Source organism: Musca autumnalis, unplaced genomic scaffold (genome assembly GCF_047663935.1).
Source record: "Musca autumnalis isolate F117 unplaced genomic scaffold, ASM4766393v1 scaffold_1, whole genome shotgun sequence".
Classification (NCBI taxonomy): Eukaryota; Metazoa; Arthropoda; class Insecta; order Diptera; family Muscidae; genus Musca; species Musca autumnalis.
This window is the reverse complement of record NW_027411644.1, coordinates 95,125,387-95,148,703: the sequence shown is the minus strand read 5'-3', so window position 1 is coordinate 95,148,703 and position 23,317 is coordinate 95,125,387. Positions and strand designations below refer to the sequence as shown.

At 34.2% G+C, this 23,317-nt stretch overlaps 1 protein-coding gene across 1 annotated transcript; it reads right to left on the bottom strand.

Annotated features, from left to right (window-relative positions):
* Positions 1-14,087: 14,087 nt before the first annotated feature.
* LOC141394052 (uncharacterized) lies at positions 14,088-16,997 on the bottom strand. Its single transcript, XM_073967905.1, has 5 exons — positions 14,901-16,997; positions 14,777-14,830; positions 14,518-14,702; positions 14,290-14,443; positions 14,088-14,203 (listed from the first exon to the last, which is right to left on the bottom strand). The coding sequence occupies exons 1-5, from the start codon at positions 14,971-14,973 to the stop codon at positions 14,088-14,090; spliced, it is 582 nt and encodes a 193-aa protein (XP_073824006.1). The 5' UTR covers positions 14,974-16,997.
* Between the last annotated feature and the right edge of the window lie 6,320 nt (positions 16,998-23,317).

The window sequence follows — 23,317 nt, the reverse complement described above, 5'->3', positions numbered from 1 at the left end:
ATCATGTTGTGGATGGTGCAGGTACCTCAATTTCTATTGGCCAAGGATTGACGACAGCGTGAAAAAAAAATCTACGAAACACCACTTCTTTACAACTACCCAGCCAAACGTACTCAACCATCTCAAGTAGTTTTGTGGTCATACCCCTTGGAGCTGCTGCTTTCCTAAACCCGGATATTGTACCACAGGCCTCTTTTTACTAGGTACAGATTTTGCGTCTAGTAGCAAACATTTGGTACTATTTTGCCATTGCGCTGATATGTTATCAGGACGAGGATTTTTTACTGAACCAATTTGGCAATTTGGGTGAGTAATCTGCGGCTGACTGATGTGTTTGCAGCTTTTCTGGGACCAAGGTTCGTGAGAGAACACTAAGGTTCCAATTGTTGGGTATGCTAAATTGATGCATCTTGTTTATAGGCATGTCGCAACCGGTCTTGAATAGTTCTGGTGACAACCCATCACCTACTGCTGACTTATTTTTCTTCAGCCGATTAACTGCTTTCGTGACCTCACGACACTCCAGATCGTACCATGGATTATAGGTGGTAGCTTTTATTACTCAAATATTCTGAGACAGTTTGTAGAGAGAGTGGGCTATTCTTTGCCCCTCTTCTTCCACATTTTTGAGACAAGAGAACCGCCTTCCAACATGTGGGTAACATTATCGATCTGCTTTCTGGTTTTACCATGTAGGAACATCAACGCCTAGTGACATAGTATATGTCAAGATTTTGGAATCTGGTGCTGCTCAATATCATATTTTCTGCTGCTGTAAAATCTAACAGTTGCATTCCGTTGCCAGTTGTTTCCTCTAGATGGCTGAATGTGCCGACCGCGGACCCATAGACATTTTCACACTCAGTTGTACTATTACAATGTTTTAAGTCATAATTAATATCATGTCAGGACAGCCGTTATTGCCAACACCCGACAATGTGTACAGGATGGGTGGGTACAAAAATTCCCTTCAAGACACAACCGTATTCGCTTATTAGTTTTGTATGTTTTAACGTATTAAGACATAGATTCCAGTCGCATTAAAGTTAGTGTTTGCCACAGGTCCTATTTAATCTCACTTTCTTATTTTATGTCAATCTTTCGAATGTTTTTGTGTTTGGTTTATGTTATCCTCATGCTGGAAACTCAAACTTTGTGTCTATTTTGCTTGCTTATCATTATTCTAGACCCAATACATTTCACCATGGAATGCATTCTATGCTCCTGTTAGAAAGGGATTTCCGCATCATCTTCTTGCAATGATAAGTTGAAAAAAGCCTTATGACATTATAAAAGAATTTTAAGTAGAAAATAATTAAATCTGTCACCAACTATCTAAGGAATGCTGTTGTTATTACCATTTCTTCTCAATACAAATTCTAGTGAAAGACAAAATGATTAAAATTTCCAGAATTCAAGAAATGAAGAATAGTAAAAGATGGACAGAACCCAAAAAAGTGAAATAAAAAGAATAATAATGATGGCACTAAAGGGATACAATACAAATTCTAATGAGAGACAAAATGATTAAAATTTCAAGAATTCAAAACATGAAGCATAGTAAAGGATGGACAGAACCTATAAAAGTGAAATAAAAAGAATAATAATGATGGTACTAAAGGGAGTACTAAGTAAGGCTGAGGAAGTTCAAGGCAAACAGTCAAAGGAGGAAATTAAGCATTATAAGAATCATCACAAAAGGGGGTAGATTATCACAAACAGATCTCTCTACATATATTTTTAGTTAATTCAACTGTATTTTACAAATTTTTGAAAATGTATCTATAATTTTATGTCTAGCTTTAATTCTTTTCTTAGTTTGTATGATTCCCAATCAGCCGGTGAAATTGAACAACCATTCAATTGTCTGTCAATTTGTTTTAACAAAAATTTCCAATCAGTTAAGCATTTTGCTTTCACCACTCGATTAGAAATGTAAACATTTTGTTTATCTATTTATTTATATTTCCAGATAATAGTTTTAGTTTGTGTATAGCTGTCAATGGATTGATTCACTGGCTTAGCCAAACAACGCTCAAATATTTTTTAGAACTATTTTCAATGCATTAAAAACAATGAACAAAAACAATAACCAAAAAATATCACGCCAGTACCAAATGCGGAATATTGTCCCGATAGCAGAAACGCGTTTTTAGTTCGATTCGGTTAAAAAAGTTTCCGCACCGACTAAAACTTCTAATTGCCTTTTGAACATTTTTGTAAGTAAAAATTTTTTATTTTTAGTTTGTAGAATTTTCCGATATTGAAGATTATATTCAATTTCAATAAAAAAAAGCTCATTTAACAAGCAAGAAAGGGTTATAGTCGGAGAGGGCCGACCATGTGATACCCTACTCCACTACACCTGGGGACTATTTTCCAAGGAATTTATTTTATATGATTGCGACATATTTTAGCCGTTCGGTCATACATTCATACATACATTAGGTGATATACATATATGGCAACATACCGTCATTACTTTTTGGCTACATATTATTAAAACATGTTAGAAAGTATAAGTCAGCTGTGCCGACGTAGATATAGCCTCAGCCTCGCACACTAAGAAAATAAGTAAACTCAATATTAAATCGCCTCTATGTTTTTTTCAAATTTTGGGTCATTTTCCCAAGAAGAATGGACTTTGAACCCCCAAAAAAATTGTACCGTCGTAACAAGTGCCACAAAGACAAAAAATTCAAAAAAAAAAAAATTAAACAATCCGAAACGAGTCCTTAAAGGGCACTCTTTCTAAAATTTGTGTGGGAGGCACCCGAAGGAGTGTTCCGATGGAGTCCATATTCGGACGTAATCCAAGTCTCTAAGATATAATACGATGTACAGAATTAAGACCAAACCGGTTTCTCCCTTCGAGGGTTATCTTAGGCACTAATCAGTTTAGTTGGCGTCGTCTCAGGAAATATGGACTTGCCCCAAAAAAATTGATCCGTCAAATTCAAAATCGTTCGACAAGAGCTGTTAAACTATAATTTGCTCACAGGAGTGGGCCGATATAGTCCATATTCGAACCTGATATATGCATGGAAGTAATATTTCCACACCGCTAGTTTGAAACAATTCGGTTAGTCCCTTCTACAACTATCGTGCGAATAATCTTCGCGAAAAATTTACAACTTTTGTGGGTGTAATTAACGAAAGGGGTAGACCGATATGGTCCATCTTCGAACTTAAACTAAGTTTGGATAAAATTTACGAGGCCTTAAATTTGAACCAAATCGCATCAACCAGCCAGACAGACGGTCGGACATGGGTAAATCGACTCCAAATTGTCTGAAATGGATTTCGTCAAACATACTTCGGGTCTAAAAATCATTATTTCGATAATCTCGTTGGCCTAAATGTTGAGGGTATAAACAAATATGAAAGAATTTTAGAAATGGTTTTCGTTGATTTTTATCGAATCGATCAATAAACAAGTAAGCCAAGGCTATAGTCGGACGGGGCCCACGATGCAATACCCTACACCTTTACCTCTGGGAATTAGCTTTCCACATATCATAATTTCTTTATGGAGCAAATAAACTAATTGTAAGAAGTAAATTTGTGGATTCTGGTACCGTATCACACCAAGCTTAAATAATAACATAATAATTGTTTCATTAACATCCCAAAAGGGACAAAGCTCAATGATATGGAACCCACAGCTTATCTCCGAGTCCAAACGGCGTGTCCTAAGACACCACTTGTAGGGTATGAAATACTCAGAAAATGTTGCAAACACTAATGAAGGATATTTTGCAACCGCTGAAAATTTTGCCTGGTTGGGGAATAGTTTTGAAAAAAGGTGGCAAAGCGACCCATTCTACAATGTATGTACAAAAATCCAATTGGACAATTAAAACGTTAAGGCACCATGTAATTGTGGTTCTCTACACAAACCCCATTATATATTAACCAGTAGGACCGTTATCTAGCAGACACTATTGCAATTTTCACCAGGGATAGATCAGTACCCGGTAAAAATTCTCATTACAAACCTCCTTTCCCACCCATTATTTTAACAAGGGCATGTCGCGCGAAACCGCTGAAATAAGTAGTCAGAATCTACTCAGTATCTACTTATTTCAGTGGTTACAAAATAAGCAGATATTTCGCGCGACATACCCTTGTTAAAATAATGGGTGGGAAAGGAGGTTTGTAATGAGGATTTTTGCTGGGTAGTTTTTTTCATATGTAGTCTACTTTGCCGGTATATGCGCTACAGGAAATAAAATATAGACCAAAAATATATTTTTTTGTATTTTTCATACAAAAGTAATGGTCCATTTCACCCGCTAAATAATATCAGATCATCATCCAAAATTGTAAGCATCTTCCTCTACCTAACTCCCAACTTCGTGCAAAATTTCGTGATTATTGGGCTATAATTGCGACCTCTAGCGTGTTTATCATTACACTTCAAACAAATAACAGGGTATATTAGGCTGTAACTCTGTTATCTTATTATGTAGACCAACACAATTGACATCAATAGAAAGGTCAAGCGTTCCTCTTCCAAGTATAGCTAACTTGCCCGGAATGTCTCTTCCAGGAATAAAGATATAAGCTAAATGTTAAAATTTTTCACAATTTTCACACAAAAGTCTTGGTCCATTTAACCATCTAAATATTATCTGATCGCCATCTCAAATTGCAAGCTTCTTCTTTGTCATATACTCTTACCTTATTTAATATTCCGAGGCGATCTGACTATTATTGCGACGTACAGAGCATCTACAAAATCGGATAAAAATTATGTTTTTGTCCATTTCAACCTCTAAATATTTCAGGATCATCACCAATTAAAATAGCGATCTATTCTGATGTGAAACCGACCTCCATACCAAATTTCGTAACGATCGGTCCATAATTGCGGCCTGGAGTTTGATTACAATTTATAATGGACAGACGGACACACGGACGGACACACATCTCAAAATCGCTTTATCTCGCCGAGATATGAAGATTGGTATACCACATTGGGGGTCTCCGACGAATATTTCGCGGTGTTACATGAATTTTTACCAAAACAGACTTATAATACCCTTTCCACATAGAGGTGTAGGCTATAAAAATACCAATATTTCGAGGTAATAATACATTACTTTTTAGCAAAGGTATCACAAAATTGTAATCTTTAACAATTTTAAAATCTGGTAATCCTTCTTTCATAGTTTGAAAGCTTTTCTATCATGATTGCGACACTTTGTAACATGGACTGTAAATGTATTTCTATGCACGAAAATCACAACAACAACAAAAACACTTATATGTTAGGCAGGTGTTCAGTTATAAAACCGCTATATTCATGTTCGTTTTTAAGTCTATTTTCGTAGATTGCAGAAATATGTCTCCTAGAAATAAAATATAAACCAAAAATTGAATTTGGATATTTTTCCCACAAAAGTTCCGCTCATTATCCAAAATTGTTGGCACATTCCTTGAGCAAATTTCTTAGCTCGTGTGAAAATTTGTCAGTATTAAACCATAACTGCGAACTCTAGCGTAGTTATGGTTACTATACACACAATTAAAACTGTGGAATTTCTGTACATACTAGGCTGCAACTCTATTTTCTGAGCACGTACATAAAATAGTTGGCATCTATGGGAAGGTCGAGAGATCGTCTTTCAAAAATAACTCACCAGGGCGGAATTTGTCTACCAGGAACAAAGATATAAGATATATATTAATTTTTTTCCAACTTTCACACAAAAGATTAGGTCCATTTCATCCTCTACAAATTATCTGATCATAATGTAAAATTGCAAGCTTTTTTCTGTCATAAGCTCACACCTTATTTAAAATTTCGCGCTGATCGGACTATAGTTGCGACCTACAGCGCAGATACAAATTCGGAAAAAAATTCTGTTTTTGGTCCATTTCACCCCCTAAATGTTTCACGATCATCACCAATAACAATAGCAACCTATTCTGATGTGAAACTGACATCCATACCAAATTTCAGTCCATAATTGCGGTCTGGAGTTTGATTACAATTTATAATGGACAGACGGACACACATTGCTATATCGCTTTATCTCGTCGAGATATGAAAAGTGGTATATAACATTAAGGGTCTACGATGAATATTTCGCGGTGTTACATGAATTTTTAGCAAAACAAACTTACCCTTTCCATCTTTATGTAAGGTTTGGGCTTACGACAGAAAAGTAGCTTGCAATTTAACGTGATGATCAGATAATATTCAGCGAGTTAAATTGACCAGAATTTTTTGTGAAAATTTGTAATGTTGTTAGTGAAATAACATATCTTTATTCCTGTAAACTATGTTAAACCAATGTATGTTATATTTAGAAGATGAACGCTTGACCTTTCCATTGATGCTAATTAAGTTGATGTACGTTGTCAGATAACAGAGTTACAGTCTAGTATATGCAGGGATCCCTCAGTTTTAAGTGTAGGTAGTGTAAAATTAATCACGCTAGAGTTCGCAGTTATAATTCGACACCTCCAAATAATAGTATGCTAAGTCTAAAAAGTGAGTTTTGCAGGAGAAGCTCTCAAAGTTTGGAAATTTTTTTTGACCTTCAGTACTATGCTAAGTAAATATTTGTTTATAACTTCTGTTCGGATTGTCCGATCATTTCCAAAATTTGAGAGAATTTAAGTTAAAGGACGTTAAATATAAAACTGTAAAGAACTTGAAAACATGCTATGTCGACTTAGCATACTATTGTTTGGAGGCGTCGAATTGTTGATAATGATCGGATAGTATTTAGCGTAGGTTTTTCGTAGGTTTTACCATTTTTGAGATATAGAAGTTCAAATTGGAACAATGCACTAACTGCACCACCTCCTTATAAAACAATGTCATGTACGGTGCGCCCTAACTAACTTTAAATGAAAACCGCTTACACCAGGGAAGTTTTTGCAGATTCTGAAACAGCAATGTTCATAGATGAGAAAATTTCAAAAACAAGAACAAATAGCTGCAGGGATTTTTATATAAATCGCGGTAAAAATTCACATTTTTAGGATTTTTTTAGGTTTTCAGGATGGGACTAAACAAAAGTGTTGTGGAAAGGGTATTATAAGTTTGTTTTGGTAAAAATTCATGTAACACCGCAAAATATTCGACGAGATAAAGCGATTTTGAGATGTCGGTCCGTCTGTCCATTATAAATTGTAATCAAACTATAAATTATGTACCGATCGTCACGAATTATGTACCGATCGTCACGAAATTTTGTATGGAGGTTGGGTTCACACCAGAATAGATACCTATTTTTATTGGTGATGATCGTGAAATATTTAGCGGGTGAAATGGACTGATCTGTAGGTCGCAATAATAGCCCGATGGCCTCGAAGTTTTAAATAACGTAAGAGCATATGACAAAGAAAAAGCTTGCAATTTGAGATGGCGATCAGATAATATTTAGAGGGTAAAATGGACCACAACTTTTGTGTGGAAATTGTGAAAATTTCTAATATACAGCTTATCTTTATTCCCGGAAGAGACATTCCGGGCAAGTAAGCTATTCTTGGAAGAGGGACGCTTGACCTTTCTATTGATGTCAATTGTGTTGGTGTATATGATAAGATACAGCCTAGTATACCCAGTGTTTTGTTTGTAGTGTTATCATAAACAAGCTAAAGGTCGTAAGAGTGTAGGTAGGAGAAGATGCTTACAATTTTGAATGATGATCTGATATTATCGTGTGAAATGGACCATTACTTTTGTATGAGAAATAAAAAAAATATTTTTGGTCTGTATTTTATTTCCTGACCTTCCCCCTGATGCGAATTGCAATAATGTGTCTGCTAAATAACAGGCCTTCTGCCTAATATCCCAGTAAAAATTTTCCTCCAAAGACACATCAAATTATGAATTTTCACTCATGAGTTTTACAAGAGCATCCAAAGCATGTGTTTTGATGCAGTGCTTTGGATGGAGTTTAAAGGCACTCTTGGGAATGTGTTTTTATGCAGTTCAATGATGCAATAAAAATGCAAGCCATTACAAAATAACCCAGAATAAATAGAAAGAATTTAGTATTTGTGTAAAACAAAAATATGACGAACTTTATTACACTGTGCAACACTGGAAATGCAAACAAATTCTAATGGGCATTTTCTTAAAGTACATATTGAGACTACAAAAACCTTTATTGGGTTTTGTGTTCTTAGATCGGGTTTAGATTTTATGGCCTCATCTAAACCGACCTAAAATGAGCCTTTTTTCCAGTGATCGGACCCTTATCTCCGACTGCTTGCAGTCTTCAACAATATTGTAGCCCTAAAGTAGTAGAACATAGGTGTCAAACAGATGAACTAGGAAAAGCTGCATCTAGCGCATCTAACTCGTTAAAATAGAAAAGTTTACATAATTTTTGAAATTCTGGTCAGTAACAACTAAATTGTTGGGAGTTGAAACAAGTAACCATTCTTAAAATTTTCCAAGTAATGTGACCATCAATTCGTCAGAACATTCTGAAACTCTAAAATGGTTATTTCGCGTTGTTTAAGGGGTATTTCATAACATACCTTTTACAAAACATATTTCAAACAATGTTCACACAGGCTGTTTATTCTCATGTTGGGGATTTCAATGAATTATTGAAATATTTACCAAATTGTTGTTGAAAAATTTGCTAAAAACAAGGCGATAGAGGCATTTTACAACAATATAATGTTCCTAAGAGTTGTGTATTACATTCCAGAGAATATTTTCCCTAAAGGTAACATTAAGAAGAATTTAATATTTTGGGAGATACGCTGCGTATTATACACAAATTATAGAATTTTTAGATATATTATAAAATTTGAGGCAATAAATGCAGTTTTTCGAGTTCACTATTCCTCCAAATATTTTCTTCTTGCTCTTATCTACAAGTTGGCTGCAGATGTCAAAACAAGATTCGTGTTGATTTCAGAGATACAGCCCCGATTTGTTTTAAAAATTCGATCTTTAACCATGTTTGGATGAGGCCATAAAAACCGAACCCGATCTAAGAAAACAAATGTTAAATATGTTATTCCTTTAAACTCATATAAGGAGCATAGGGCCAGAACAAAACTATGAAATCTATTTCTATCTAATGCTAATAATTTTATTTCACTCCATGTAACACCGCTCTTTTCAACATCTTTTTCAATTTGTCGCATCCAGGTGTGTGCTGGACGTCCTCTTCTTCGACTTCCCTGTGGATTCCATTCAATGGCTTGTCTTGTTATATCACCGGCATCCTTCCGCTATGTATGCCCTATCCATTTCCACTTCCATTTCCGTTCCATTATATTTATATAGATTGGCGTTTAACTCGTTAGCTCCCATAGCCTGTTGTTTGGTATTGTGTTGGGTCAGTAAATTCTTATCAAGCGTCTTAGGCAGCGATTGCTGAAGCTTTGTAGTCGCTGTATGAGCTGAGGCGCCGCCTTCTATGTTTCACAACCGTACAAAAGAACTGAAGTTACGTTTGAGTTGTAAATACGTATCTTGGTTTGAATGGAAAGAGATGTTAATGTCCAAATTTTCTTGAGTTGTCCAAAAGCTTGCTGTGCCTTTTTTATACGGTTCTCGATATCGTCAGCGCTTCCACCGGTGTTTATAATAGTGCTACCTAGATATATAAAATATTGCACATTTTCCAATGGTTTTCCGTTTAGAAGAAATGGACGATTGTTCGTTGTATTTAGTCGCATTGCTTTTGTTTTTTCAATGTTTATATGAAGTATGAATGTTTATATGAAGTTTATATGAAGTTCGTATGTTAAAGGCGTTTTTATATTGTCTTCCCATCAGTTAAGATTTCGATACGTTCTCCAACAGCACTTAAAATTTTTTTCTTATGAATTACCACAAAAATGTTCGCAAAATTATTTTATTTTATAAAAACTTTTAGCAAATGTTAACACGCTGTTCTGTTTTTGGAAAAATTGATGCCAGTAGGGATGACAAACCAGGGTTTCAAAGTCGAGGTATTTTTGGCTCGACTCCGACTCCAGACAAGTTTTTTTTTTCACGACTCCGGCTCCGACTCCGGGTCGACTCCGAAAGTGAATTACTATACCACTAAAAATCAATAAAATGTGCACAATTTTTTTAACTTTTTCCTATATTTAGGCTAATGTGTTAGTTTTTCCTTAAATATTCATTAGAAAGGGCATTCGTTCGAAAACATTCGAACATATCATTATTGTTTCTGCCGAATCTTACATTCCTTTTTTGTACGAGTATATTCTGGACGGAATTCTTCCCCGTGAGAAAATCTTTAAGCTTTAAAAATATGCGAAAAAGAAGAGGCAATACAAATCATAAGGACTACATGCAATAAAAATTATAAGCAATTCATGAACAAGTTTCAAACTGGATGTAAGCCAACATTTTAGTGTGCTTAGCCTTAAAAGGAGACCCCCAGTTGTAAAGCTCAATTTTTAATGATTTTTTTCCGCGAAAACTACGTAACTTTTTGGCAGATTTTGTTCTTCATCTGAAAGAGAAAAATATTACAAAGTTTTGAGGCCATCTATGAAACCCTGTTTTTATTAAATCCAAAGACTGGAAAAGATGCATAATGCACAAAGGTTTATGAAACAAAGTCTATAAACATTTTATCAACAACAAGGGTAGTTAATGATAAAAACCCCATAAAGCGCAATTAGGCTTATACAAATTGTATGAAAGCAAAAAGTTGGACTCAGGATTGTATTCCATAGCAGTTTCAGTTCATTGAATATGAACTTGGCGGTTAAAAACGCCTAAAATGGTTAACTACTTAACAGAATGTTGTTATGATATCGTAACAACAGAGCTTAACTCCATCTATTGGCAAATGTTAACAATCGAGTTTTCCAATCTTTATGCATTTAAATCTTTGTTAAATCATTTTGCGGTGCCAACTCTAGCTCGAAAACTAATAAACCAATTGTCATATATTTTTGTGGCCGATTTCGAGAAAAACACAGTATATATGCTGCATACAAAATGAAATAAATTGTTCCCATCCAACGCTCATACTAAGGCAATATTGCTCCGATTGACTTGAAAATTTGACCACATATTTATACTTTCTACTTTTTTCTGAAATTTATAAGTACTTTTGAACTTTGGTGTAGAGTGGATAATTTAATTGAAATATTTGAGATATATTGTGTACACCACCAAGCACGTAGGCAGATGGATGTTTTCTGGACCTGAAAAATTAGCACACGATGCGATTTCGTGCTTGAAAATATTCTACAAAAATGTTGATAGGAAAAGTGTATGTAGGGTCGGTCGGTCCACTAGGACAAGAAATCGATATTGTCATGTTTTCATTGTCCTTTATCACTTTTACCCGATCCTTTATCATTAAAACTCTATGATTATGTATTTCATTGAATTTCGTATATGCTATTGACTGTGTAGAAAATTCGAACACATGAACTATATATGTTCCTGGCGGACAGATCCGGTTATTTAAATGTCTACATCTAAAGCCCTCAGATTTGGAATCTGCAAAAATTTTCCAGGTGTAAGCACCTTCCATGTAAAGTTAATTAAGGCGCAGCGTGCATGACATTATTTTGTAAGGAGGCGAAACAGTCAGTTCATTGTCCCAATTTCAACTTTTATATCTCTAAAATGATAAAACCTAGAAAAAAGTCATAAAGGTCATTCGTGTTTTTTCCTTTATTCCTTTATAGTTTTGGTTTGTTTATAAATAACTACGTTTGCCTTGAAGAAATATGTATGTACATTTAGCCAAAACGGTCCATGTGTCCATTACGAAATAATGAAAATAATATATAACGTGTCGAAATCATACATACATATGTTTCCACAACATCCCTAAATTATCAAGGCAGATTTCGCAATCATATAAATAAATTCCGCGGAAAACTAGTGTCCAGGGGAAGTGGTGTAAGGTACCACGTGGTCAGCCCCGTCCGACTATAGCCCTCTTTTACTTGTTTAATTTAAGTTTTTGAAAAAAACTATGTTTTTACCAAGTATAATGTCATTGAATATATATTGTTATTGCCTTGGAATACCAATTTAATTAAGTAACTGTGGATTTAGTTGGTTAAGTTAAAAAATTAACAGATAATTAAGTAACTGTGGATTTAGTTGGTTAAGTTAGAAAATTAACAGATAAGCCAATCCTGAAAATGCATCAATTGGCATTTGGGCCTTGAAAATCGTAAACAACAAATAAAAAATTTGCGTTTGATATCATGCACTGGAAACAAGCGTATAGAAATCTTATTATATATTTGAGCTTGGTGATAAGTGACTGACTGACTCATCATCAACGCCCAGCCAAAACGCTTGAAATTTTACCAGTAGGTCACTGTTGGTGCAAATGTGCGAGATAAGGCCGGATTTTAGAAAATTCGTCCTGGAACCACAAAAATAACAACAACAAAAATCCTTATTTTTCATTATTATTACGTACTTATTCACTTAGTTGGCCCTCTGCAAGACATGTGTCAAATTAACAATGCTATAACTTCTTGATACCGTAAAACATCACACATAATTTCAAATTTTGTAGTTTACTTCTAGGCGCACTTATTTTATCGTAAACCACTAAATAATAGAAAGACAAGACATTTGTTATCTTCCATTGCAACAGATGTCGCAGTTGGTGATAATGGTATGAACATCAATTACGCAAAAAATACAAACCGATCCTGATTTTGTTTTCACATAACAGGTGTCGCACAAAAGATTTTCATTCGTTAAAATCCAGTTAGAAAAAATGATTACAAACGATGCATTTGTAAAAATTTAGATTTTTCAATTTAAAATTAAAACAAAAATTATTTCAATAATGTTGGGTTTGTTGAACAAATGAGTTGCTGCTGAAGACAACATTAGGGGAATAAATTCAGAAATCGGCCAGAAATAACAACAACTAAAAACTGTATGGACCTGACTTTTTAGTAATAACTAAATGTTTTCAAATCAATGAAAGTGCAATAAAATTGTGCATATTACCACGATTTATTTGCAATTGAGAATTTTAACGTATATGGAGATGTACAGTCATAACTATTCAATTTTCAATTTCAAAATCTGTAATTTGAAGAAATCGCTAAATAATTAATGAAATCAATAATAGGCCCCAAACCAGAGACAAAAGATTGGTTCTGTAATTGAAAACGTTTTTGGAGTATGTGTGTTACGTGAAAAAGGCAGAAAAGTATTACATAACAAGTATTCATCACGAAGGGTTAGGAAAAAGTTCTCTCCCCGCAAAATATAAAGGAACGAATCAGATTTGCTACTACCCAGCAAAAAAAGTCATTACCAAATAATGACTTTATTCAGTAAATTTTTGCAATAGTAACTACTTACTAAATGGCCGTAAAAGTCATTATTTTAACATGGGGATGTCATAGGGAGGAAGTACTTCCATAAAAATGTTTGTTAAGTACATATTTAACCACATATTCCAGATATATAAAATGCCCATAAATATCCACTTATGGATTAGTACTTAAATATGCAATTACTGGTACGTCTTGAATAAGTACATATTTAACCACATATTCCAAATATATAAAATGCCCATAAATATCCACTTATGGGTTAGTACTTAAATATGCAATTACTGGTACGTCCAAAATAAGTACATATTTTCCTGCATAAAAAACAAATTAAATAAGTACATATAATTCGACATACAAACGTATCCAAAATAAGCACTTATTTATGTATGTCAGGTAATGAGTGAAATAAGCAGAAAATATAGTTTAGGTTGTAGTCTATAATTTTACGAATTCATGAATTTATTTAGTTTATACGTACATATGATATAAGAATTCTATATACAATGTATATAAATGTGTATATTATATGTGTTGAGTTTTCAATAAGTAAAAACAAAGTCTTATGATTTGTTTACATTTGTAAATTAAACAAACAAAAGAATAAAGGAACTTAAATACTGTTTGTACTTTCAATTTAACAGCCTCATATTTTTCATTGAAATATTACTCTACGATATTAAAGTATATGTATGTTTTACATTTAAGTTGAACACATTTAGTGTGAAAATTTTAAATTGAAGATAATTCATTTTTTAAACAAACGTAAGTTTTGCCATAGGAGCATGGTACGCGAGTTTTAATATTCTTTATGTTGTTTTTTGTTTTTGCTTGAGAACACTTGCATCTTTAAAGTGACGATTTTTTGCATTTTTAATGGCTTTTCTTATAGTTCGTTCAAAATCACCTCCTTCATTTGCTGCACCTAAGAGAAGCAAACATATATTATCTTTGTTACTTATTTGTGCATTTCTAGTGACGATATATTTATATATGAATACCCATACTTACATCTTAAAACTCCCATAAACTTTTTATAATCCCGTAAAGATTTCTTGTTGTGTATTCCAAAATAGTTATATTCAATTAATAACTTTTGGCTTATAATTGAAGTTATTCCTTTAATTAAACCTTTTGATCCGAGAACGTGTTTAATTACCGCGATCTAAAAATATGTGTAAATATATATATATATTTATATTATTCTGTTACATTTTGGAAAATGAGCTAAATACACACCAGTTCATCTTCATTCTCTTCGTTAATTGCATTTTCCATTTCTTTTAAGCCTTCATCAGAGGTAATGGGAAATTTTTGGAAGAATTTTGATACGGCCGCGTTAGATTTCGTAACCAGGGATTTAATATGAGCTGTCTGTTCGCCTAAGATTCCGCTTATAACCTTGTTTTGGAGTTCGATTATATCTATGAAGAATAGTATAAGCGATAATTAAAAGAGTTAAAAATTTTTCCTAATTTTTATAAATTAAAATACTCACCTACTAGTTTTCTGAATCTTTCCGTGTCATCGCGTTGTTGTTGTAAGATTAAGGCTGCAATTGTTGTAAAAAAGAATGTAATTAGATACGCTAAATGATATTTAACTAAATTAAATTTACTTACTTTTCACTTCTCGTATTTCATTGCAAATATCCATAGTGAGATTTTGCGTGGACAGTTTTTGCTTTTTATACATATCAACAACAAAAGGAATGGATTTCTGGAAGTAAAACGTATTTGGTGTGATACGGCAACTTCACCACTTTACATTCAATATCTTTGAAAGCATAAATATTTTCATCTGAATAAATGGGCTCAACCAAAGCGACACCAATGTCAAGAGAAGGAAGAGGAGAGTTATAAAAATTCTGCAACACATTGAAAGATTTTGCTTTAAATTGAAATCCATCTATAATTTCTGTTATTGTTAAGAATTTCTTTTCATTTGTTATGCAATTATTATCAGGACATTTAGTACTGAAATAACCTTTGGTTGTTTGGACGGCTTTTACATTTCCATTTATATATTTAATGCCATATTGTGGTTCTTTATTTTCTATGGGGAAATCTTCAAAGGAATTAAAAATTTGCTGGCCAATATGTCTAGGGGATCTCACTGCAGCTTTAATACGTTGCATAAAACTTTCAAACGAATAGGCCGAAAATTCACCAAGTGGCCCGAATTGTTTAACACAATCGGACAGATGCAAAAGATTATGTACGTTGTACGAAACGCTTGTGCTTCCATAAAGTGTTGGGAATGTTTGTACAAATTCTTGCAGCATATGTTGGCTTTTATCTATTTGCTGCTCATTTGAACATGATGAAAGCAACCTGTAAGCACAGTGCAGCAAAAGGAAATGTTCATACAGCTCAACTGGAATGTTATTTTTTAAGACCACAACACCGGTATATAGAAGAAACGGTCGAAATTCAGTGGCTTTCCATCTAGGTAGTTCTATAAGTGTCCTTGGCTTCCTTGCAAATTCCCTTGGGATATAGCGACACATAGAATATAGGTCTTCCGATATTGACAGACACGAAGAAGACGAAATTGGAAGTATGGTTTTTCTTTCATACATTCGTGTAAGTATTTTTTTTGTTACACCCAGATCTACTGCATGCATGCAGTCTATGGGGAATTGTGACACCATCTTGGTACCCATTCTCTCCAGTTTCATCGGGATATCACTGTGTAAGGGAAGATGATAATCCTTATAACTCCTCGACCAAAATCCTTCGTCTGTCCTGCTCTCTCCAGGAAAAATTGAATAGGTGTTGACTTTGTTAATCCTTTCTCCAATTTGTTGGCACTTTGTACATCCATTAAAAGAAGTGTGCCCCTTAACACCACACACAAACGCTTTTGCAGGTGCATCGCATATAAATGCACGTAAATTTATATGGATTTCCTTTCCATTTAATATAATACCGCTTAACATGAGTTCAGACATTTCATTAACAAAATCGCGTATATAGCAATTTATATTAAATGGCTTTTTTGATCCAACGTAACATCCAATTAAAAACACCCCACTATTACGAATATTTTGCACACGACCTAATATTGGCCACACTTCAATTGGAGAGCTTTTGAACAACGAGAGTCCATCAATACCAACGTCTATTACAAGCTTGTCTGCATCTGGAGAAATTATAGGAGCAAATGTTTGTAGATGATTTCGGATCCCCACATGAAAATATTCTCCTGGAGCAACAGTTCTTTTCTGGCAGACATTCCTCTTTCTTACTAGGGACCGCACAGAAAGTGGTACATCAAACCTTTCGGATTTCAATATCCTTAAAAGTGAGCGCGTGCATTCAACAGTTGGTTTATGCTGAATAAACCAAACTCCAAGCTTTTCTCGTAGATTAATTTCGTTCGGGACTGTCTCTGCATTTGGCAAGGCTTGTTCTTGGTCACTTAAGGAAGTATCAATCATTATAGATTCAGCTTCTGGAGGAATTGGAATTTCAGGAATTTCTGGAATTTCAGGAATTTCTGGAATTTCATGTTCACTTGATTTGAACTTTTTAACAACTTCCTCCCTCTCCTTCTTAACATTTCTATAGTGTTGCCTTTTACTAATCATATTTAAACTTACACAAAAATTAAGACAAATTGTTATTTTAAATGTAAATTTTTAATTTTGTTAAAAGGACGCTGTCTATGTTCTTCACTTTTTCACTTTTTAATAAAAAACTTCACAAAACTTCACTACAATATAAATAAACGCCGTTTGCAAATGATTAGGAAAAAAACGACACTCATAAATAAAACACAATAATGTCGTCTGTCGTTAACGTTAGATCATTTGAAATTTTCGAACGCTTTTATTGTGTTCAAGTTTGTTTGTGATAAAAACGACGCCGTCGAGAAGGAATAGTCGACATTGCACTCATCACTTGTTTATTTTCTAATTTCATTGTTTTTACGCACTAAATGAAGTATATCTTTTTTGGAAGATGTAGATATGTAAGTATAACATGTAAATACAAATGAAACATGTTTTTAATTGTTTTATTTTTTAGGCAGTCACGACTGGGGTACAAAAAGCAACAACAAGGATTTATCAGTTTTTTGTACCAATTTCTAAGGAAATGTGGAATTGCCCCAAAAAAATTGTTCCGTCGTAACGAGACCGGAAAAAACAACATGTCCTTAAACATCACTCTTTCTAAACTTTGTGTAGGAGATACTCATTACCACTGGGCCATTACCAGAGGAAGTATTGGCATATCCCTGAAAAAATTGCACCGTCGTAAAGGGATCACAAATACAACATGCGCATATGTTTCCTTTACCGACAGTATGCAGAAAATTATGAAAAATTCACCACAGATATTGCTTTTCGTCCTGATTGCAAGAACGTTTAATACTTGTTGGGGAAATGTATACTTCCCGAGATATCGGACTTTGAAGTTCCGAAAATTCCCTTGTTAAAGACAAAAATTTTAATTAAAAAAATGTTGCTCACGTGCCCTAGATTGGCTTTTGTACATAGGAGGAAGATTTAAATCCCCGGCCGAAGGCCGGCTTTTTGTACCCTCAGCCTTTAGGCTAAAGAGGGTATTTACACTTTGATACGACCAAAAATGTGCCTCATCGAAATAATGGTTTTAGACCCCAAGTATGTTTGTACGATATCTGATTCAGACAATTTTGAGTAGATCTAGCAATGTCCGTCCGTCTGCCTGTCTGATCAATCGATTCGGTTCAAATTTTGGGTAACGAAATATTTTGTCCAGATTCGATTTAAGTTCCCCCACAAATGTTCAAAAATTGTCGCAAAACTTGTGCACACGATAACTCTTGTAGGGAATAACCGATTTGGTCCATACTTTGCACATTATGAAATTTCTGTAAACTCATTCGAGTACCTCCCACACAAAATTTCGGAAAAGTTCAGTTTAGGACCTGCTCTCGAATCGCCTTGGTTTTTGTTGTACCATCTTGTATTCACTGTCCCCTATACGATGGTACAAGTTTCCTCAGGGGCAAGTCCATACTTCCTGAAAAAATAGCCTAAAAGTTGCAAAAAACCCCTATGACACCGTGTGAGGTGGTTGGAGCGCAAGATAACTCTAGAACGGATCTGCCGATTCGGTCCAAAATGAGGCCTTAGTAATATTTTGTCTAAACATAGTTTCAGTTTGAAGATAAGCCACATCGGTCCACTCCTTCAGGTACCTCTCCAACAAAAGTTCAAAAATGTTCGGAAAATTTGTTCATACGGTAACTCTTCAAGGGAGTGGCCGAATTGGTCCATACTTTACACATCCTAATAATCCTAATATATCTACTAGATATAGATCAGGTTCGAATATGGACTATATTTGTCTACTCCATCCCGTACCTCCCACACAACATTTTGGATAAGTTCACTTTAAGACCTGCTATTGAATCACTTTGATTTTTGTTGAAGCAACTTACATTCGCTGCCTCAATTACGATGGTAAAAGTTGTTTCAGGGGCAAGTCCATACTTCTTGAGAAAACAGCCCCATGGTCTATGTCGGTCCATTCCTTGAAGTACCTTTTCAGCAAAATTTTTGAACTTTAATCCTAATAAACATTTTTGTCGGTTCACGACCAAAATTTTGAAACCCCCTAAATACATAATTTTTTTGTGAAAAAAAAGTGTTTCAATTTCCACAGGCTGCGGTTATATCTCTGTCGGCAAAGCCGACTGATACTTTTTTACTTGTTGAAAAAAACTTAAGATTTTAAGGAACATTTTTTATTTTTTCTGTGAACTGTCGGTGAAGGAAATTTCTTCCACAACTTGTTGCAAGAATGTTCAAAACGATCCGAGATGACTTATTAAACTATACTTTTCCAAAATTTTGTTTACCCGAAGGATTAAACCAATATATGCGAATGAGAAAGAATATTGCTATTTTTTGAATTGTCATTAAAAACAAAACGATGGGCCAGCAACGCACACCCGTGTCTGCTAGTTTTTCATAAAATTGTTGAACCGAGATTGCTGTAGTATAATATTTGGTATGTTCCAGAACCTGCAAGAAGCTACTAAATTTTACTACGATAACATTTTTCCCTTTATGTTATCGGAAAAAATAGTAAAAATTAGTAGATTCTTGGAGTTCTGGAACAGACCAATTGTGCGTTATAATATCTCAATTCCGAGTTGTAAATATTGTTCCATTTTTAGCTCTTTTCATCAGTTAAGATATTCGGCTTCTGCAAGGAAAAGCTTAATACTTTCATAAGCGTAAGGAAACTAGTTGTTCCTACCTACTTCAATACAGTTAGTGGTGGAGGGTATAAAATATTCGGCCCGGCCGAACTTACGCCATTACTACTTGGTGCAATATGTACTTGCAACTTCAATATCAGTGAAATTATTTTTACGCAACTTTATTTTTGTTGTAATTATGCGTTTGTCTTTACAGGATAACTATTACTGTAGGGTTAGAAAGCGAATGTTTTGTATTTCTCTCGCGCTTAACATGCATGAAAATAAGTGACCTTATATGTTATTATAAGAGTAATTATATGTAAGCCATTACATATGTACTACCTGGTAATGCGGAGAGTAATGAGATCTCATTACTTGGTAATGCATGAAGTAATGATATGTGCCTACCAAATTTTTGCTGGGTAAGAAGATTTCAAGCCCGTTAAAGTACTTTGATGACGTTATATTTTCTGATGAGATGAAAATTATGTTGCACTATTACGACGGAACCCAAAAAATATGGCGCAACCCTCTCACAGCCCTGGAAAATAAAAATGCAATACATACTGTAAAGTTCGGAGAACTGTAAGTTATGGTATGGGCATAGACAAATGAAGTGTATAGACAAAGGATTACTCATGTTGAGTGCTGTCAACAGACTCAAACCAAAATACTCAACATTTTTCGAAGTCGATTTTTGAGAAAAATTGCAAGATTTTCAGTTACATCTGAGGATGTAGATTCCGTCAAAAACTAACCCCATACAGTTTTTGTTAGAATAAAATGTTTTTAAAATTGTGTTTTTAATTGAGTTGTTCTGTCAACGAACTCGATGTTAACAATTGAATCGTATAGACAAAGGATTACTCATACGATTTGTTTCGAGGCTTTACCATTTTTGAGATATAGAAGTTCAGGTCACAGTTTTAGGTTTTTTGTTAGGTTTTCGCGAGTTTGCTTGAAAACGGCAAGTATTGTCAAAATGGGACTAAAAAAATCTTATAGCTGTGAAAAGTTCGTAATTTTTTCCTAGGTTGTACCATTTTTGCGATATATAAGTTAAAGTAGGGAAATTGCAGTCATGACATTGTTTCATATGGAGACAATACAGTCAGTGAATTGTCCTAATCTGAACATCTATATCTCAAAAATGGTAAAACCTACGATAATTTCATAAAATAAAATTTTGTAGAGAATTTTCACTGCTACAACATTTTCTTTATTCAATTTTGATAGGGCGCGAAAACCTAACAAACCCCAAAAAATGTGAACTTTGACCGTGATTTATTTAAAAAGCGCTCAGACGATTTTTTTATTCCCAGGTGTAAGCTCCTTTAATTTAATGTTGCTTCAAGAGCACCGTATCATGTTATATGCTGTTAACCGACCCAAACAAAAATACTCAACGTTTTTCGAAGACAATTTAAAAGAAAATGCAAGATTTTCATTTATACATTTATCTGAGGATGTAGATTTCGTCAAAAACTAACCCCATACAGTTTTTGTTTGAACAAAATATGATTACAATTGTATTTTTAATTCAGTTGTTCTGTCAACAAACTCAATGTTAATAAAATTGGTGAGAGCAGTCCATTGTCTATACAATCCGTTTTACTGTGGCATGGGGTTGTATATAAAGCAAGGACTTTGGTAAAATACGGATTTCGGAGGAAACATTTAAAAATAAAAAGCAGTCGTAAGGTTATACCGATAGCAACAGTGTTGTCAACTTTTATTTGAACTTTTCATTTATAATTTTCCGTTTTAATTTTACCGATTTTTGTCGGTAACTCAAAAAATGTGTTAGAGAATCGCACTACAGATTTGGATATAGCTCCATACATTTGAATTCCTAATTACTGCTTGATATGTTTAAGACATTGTCATTGTTTGCACTTATTTTTAATGCCAATAATACTGTAAGTAAGCAGATAATCGAGCCATGTTTAATAAAATACTGCTTAGTGTAGTACAATTCAACTGTTTTGCCCCTCCGAGGAACATTGAAGTGACGGTTGAGCTAAGTACTTTCATTACTAAAGGGCTTTAGTTATGCCATATTCGAAGTAGTGTAGGATACCAAATGTTAAAGGAATATGTAGTTTTAACAACAGTCGCTGAGAATATAGTTTTAAAAATACTACGGCCCACATTTTTTGAAAACAAAATTTTGCCGTTGATAGCTTCTAGCTACTTCTACGCGGCATCAATAAAGTAAAATTAACACAAATCGATTAATCTATTTATGTAGTTCTATTTGAAAACCACAGGTATGATTTTTAGAAAGAATATGTGAAACTGTCGTACTTTACTGGATAAAGAATTTGTAAATAGGAACGGGTGAAACTATACTCTGCATTTTAATTTATTTATTTATTATCCTCCTTTATATTCGTTGAATTCTCCGCTAACGAAGTAGCGGGCATATGCTAGTGTTTTTATATGTCAGGTACTCAGTAGTTTTAAGTACATTATAGTTATAGTTTTCTAATTATACATTCCGTTTGTAACACATCGAAATATTCGTCGGAGACCCTATCAAGTATATATATTATTGATCAGCATAAAATTCTATGTTGATTTAACCAAGTCCGTCTGTCCGTCCGTCCGTCTGTCTGTCTGTTGAAATCAAGATACAGCTCGGAATTTTAAAGATAGAGAGTCAATATTTGGTGCAGGAGTTTTTATTACTTGCAGGATGGTTGGTATTGAAAATTGGTTATATCGGTCCACGTTTTGATATAGCCCCCATAGAACGGTACCCGATTTTCGGTATTTTTAAGGTATTAGCTTTATTATCACACCGGAATGACTGAAATTTGCCACTAAGTCTTCTTTTAAGGTATAAAACTTATATATATATAGCCCCCATAGAACGGTACCTCCCGATTTTCGGTATTTTGAAGGTTTTAGCTTCATTATCACACCGACATGGCTAAAACTTTGCACTCAGTCTTCTTTAAGGGTATAAAACTTTCCCCCAGAATTTTGCCGGTATCGGCCCACGCCTTCATATAGCCCCCATAGAACGGTACCTCCCGATTTTCGGTATTTTGAAGGTTTTAGCTTCATTATCACACCGATATGGCTGAAATTTGGTACTTAGTCTACGTTGGAGGTATAAAACTTCCCCCTCAGAATTTTGTCGGTATCGGTCCATGCTTTCATGTAGCCCCATAGAACGGTATTTTGAATTTTCGGTATTTTGAACGTTATGGCCTCAATATTGCCCGATTTTAGGTATTTTGGATATTGTGGCTTCAATATTCCGCCAAAATGGCTGAATTTGCTATTGAATTTTCTTTGCGTCTAAAATCCCAGCAAAACTCCTTATTACAAACCTCCTTTCCCACCCATTATTTTAACAAGGGCATGTCGCGCGAAATATCTGGTTATTTTATAACAACTGAAATAAGTAGTCAGAATCTTTGTTTACTAGCCTGATCGCTGTTTAACTTGAAATCGGTAGACATGTTCCAAACTGTTTGAAATACAGTATGTAAAGAACTTTAGTCCCCCTTGTCCCTTATGGGATGCTTGTGGAACAATTATTATAAAGAACTTTAACAAATCTAATAAGTATGCGGATTTTTGGTTTGTTCATTTATATTTTTATCTTTTTGGGTAAAGTAATTAATGCCTTTGTTTATAAATTTTAATTTATATGGACAACCATCGAATACACATTCTATACTAACACTTGAAGTAATTTAAAAATAATTTGTTTCATTTTAATATATTTCACCAACAAAGATTAGGTCATACCTTTTGACTACACTAAGCCGATTCGCAATATTATATGCCTAAATCTTTGGTCAAACCATTTTTAAAAATACAC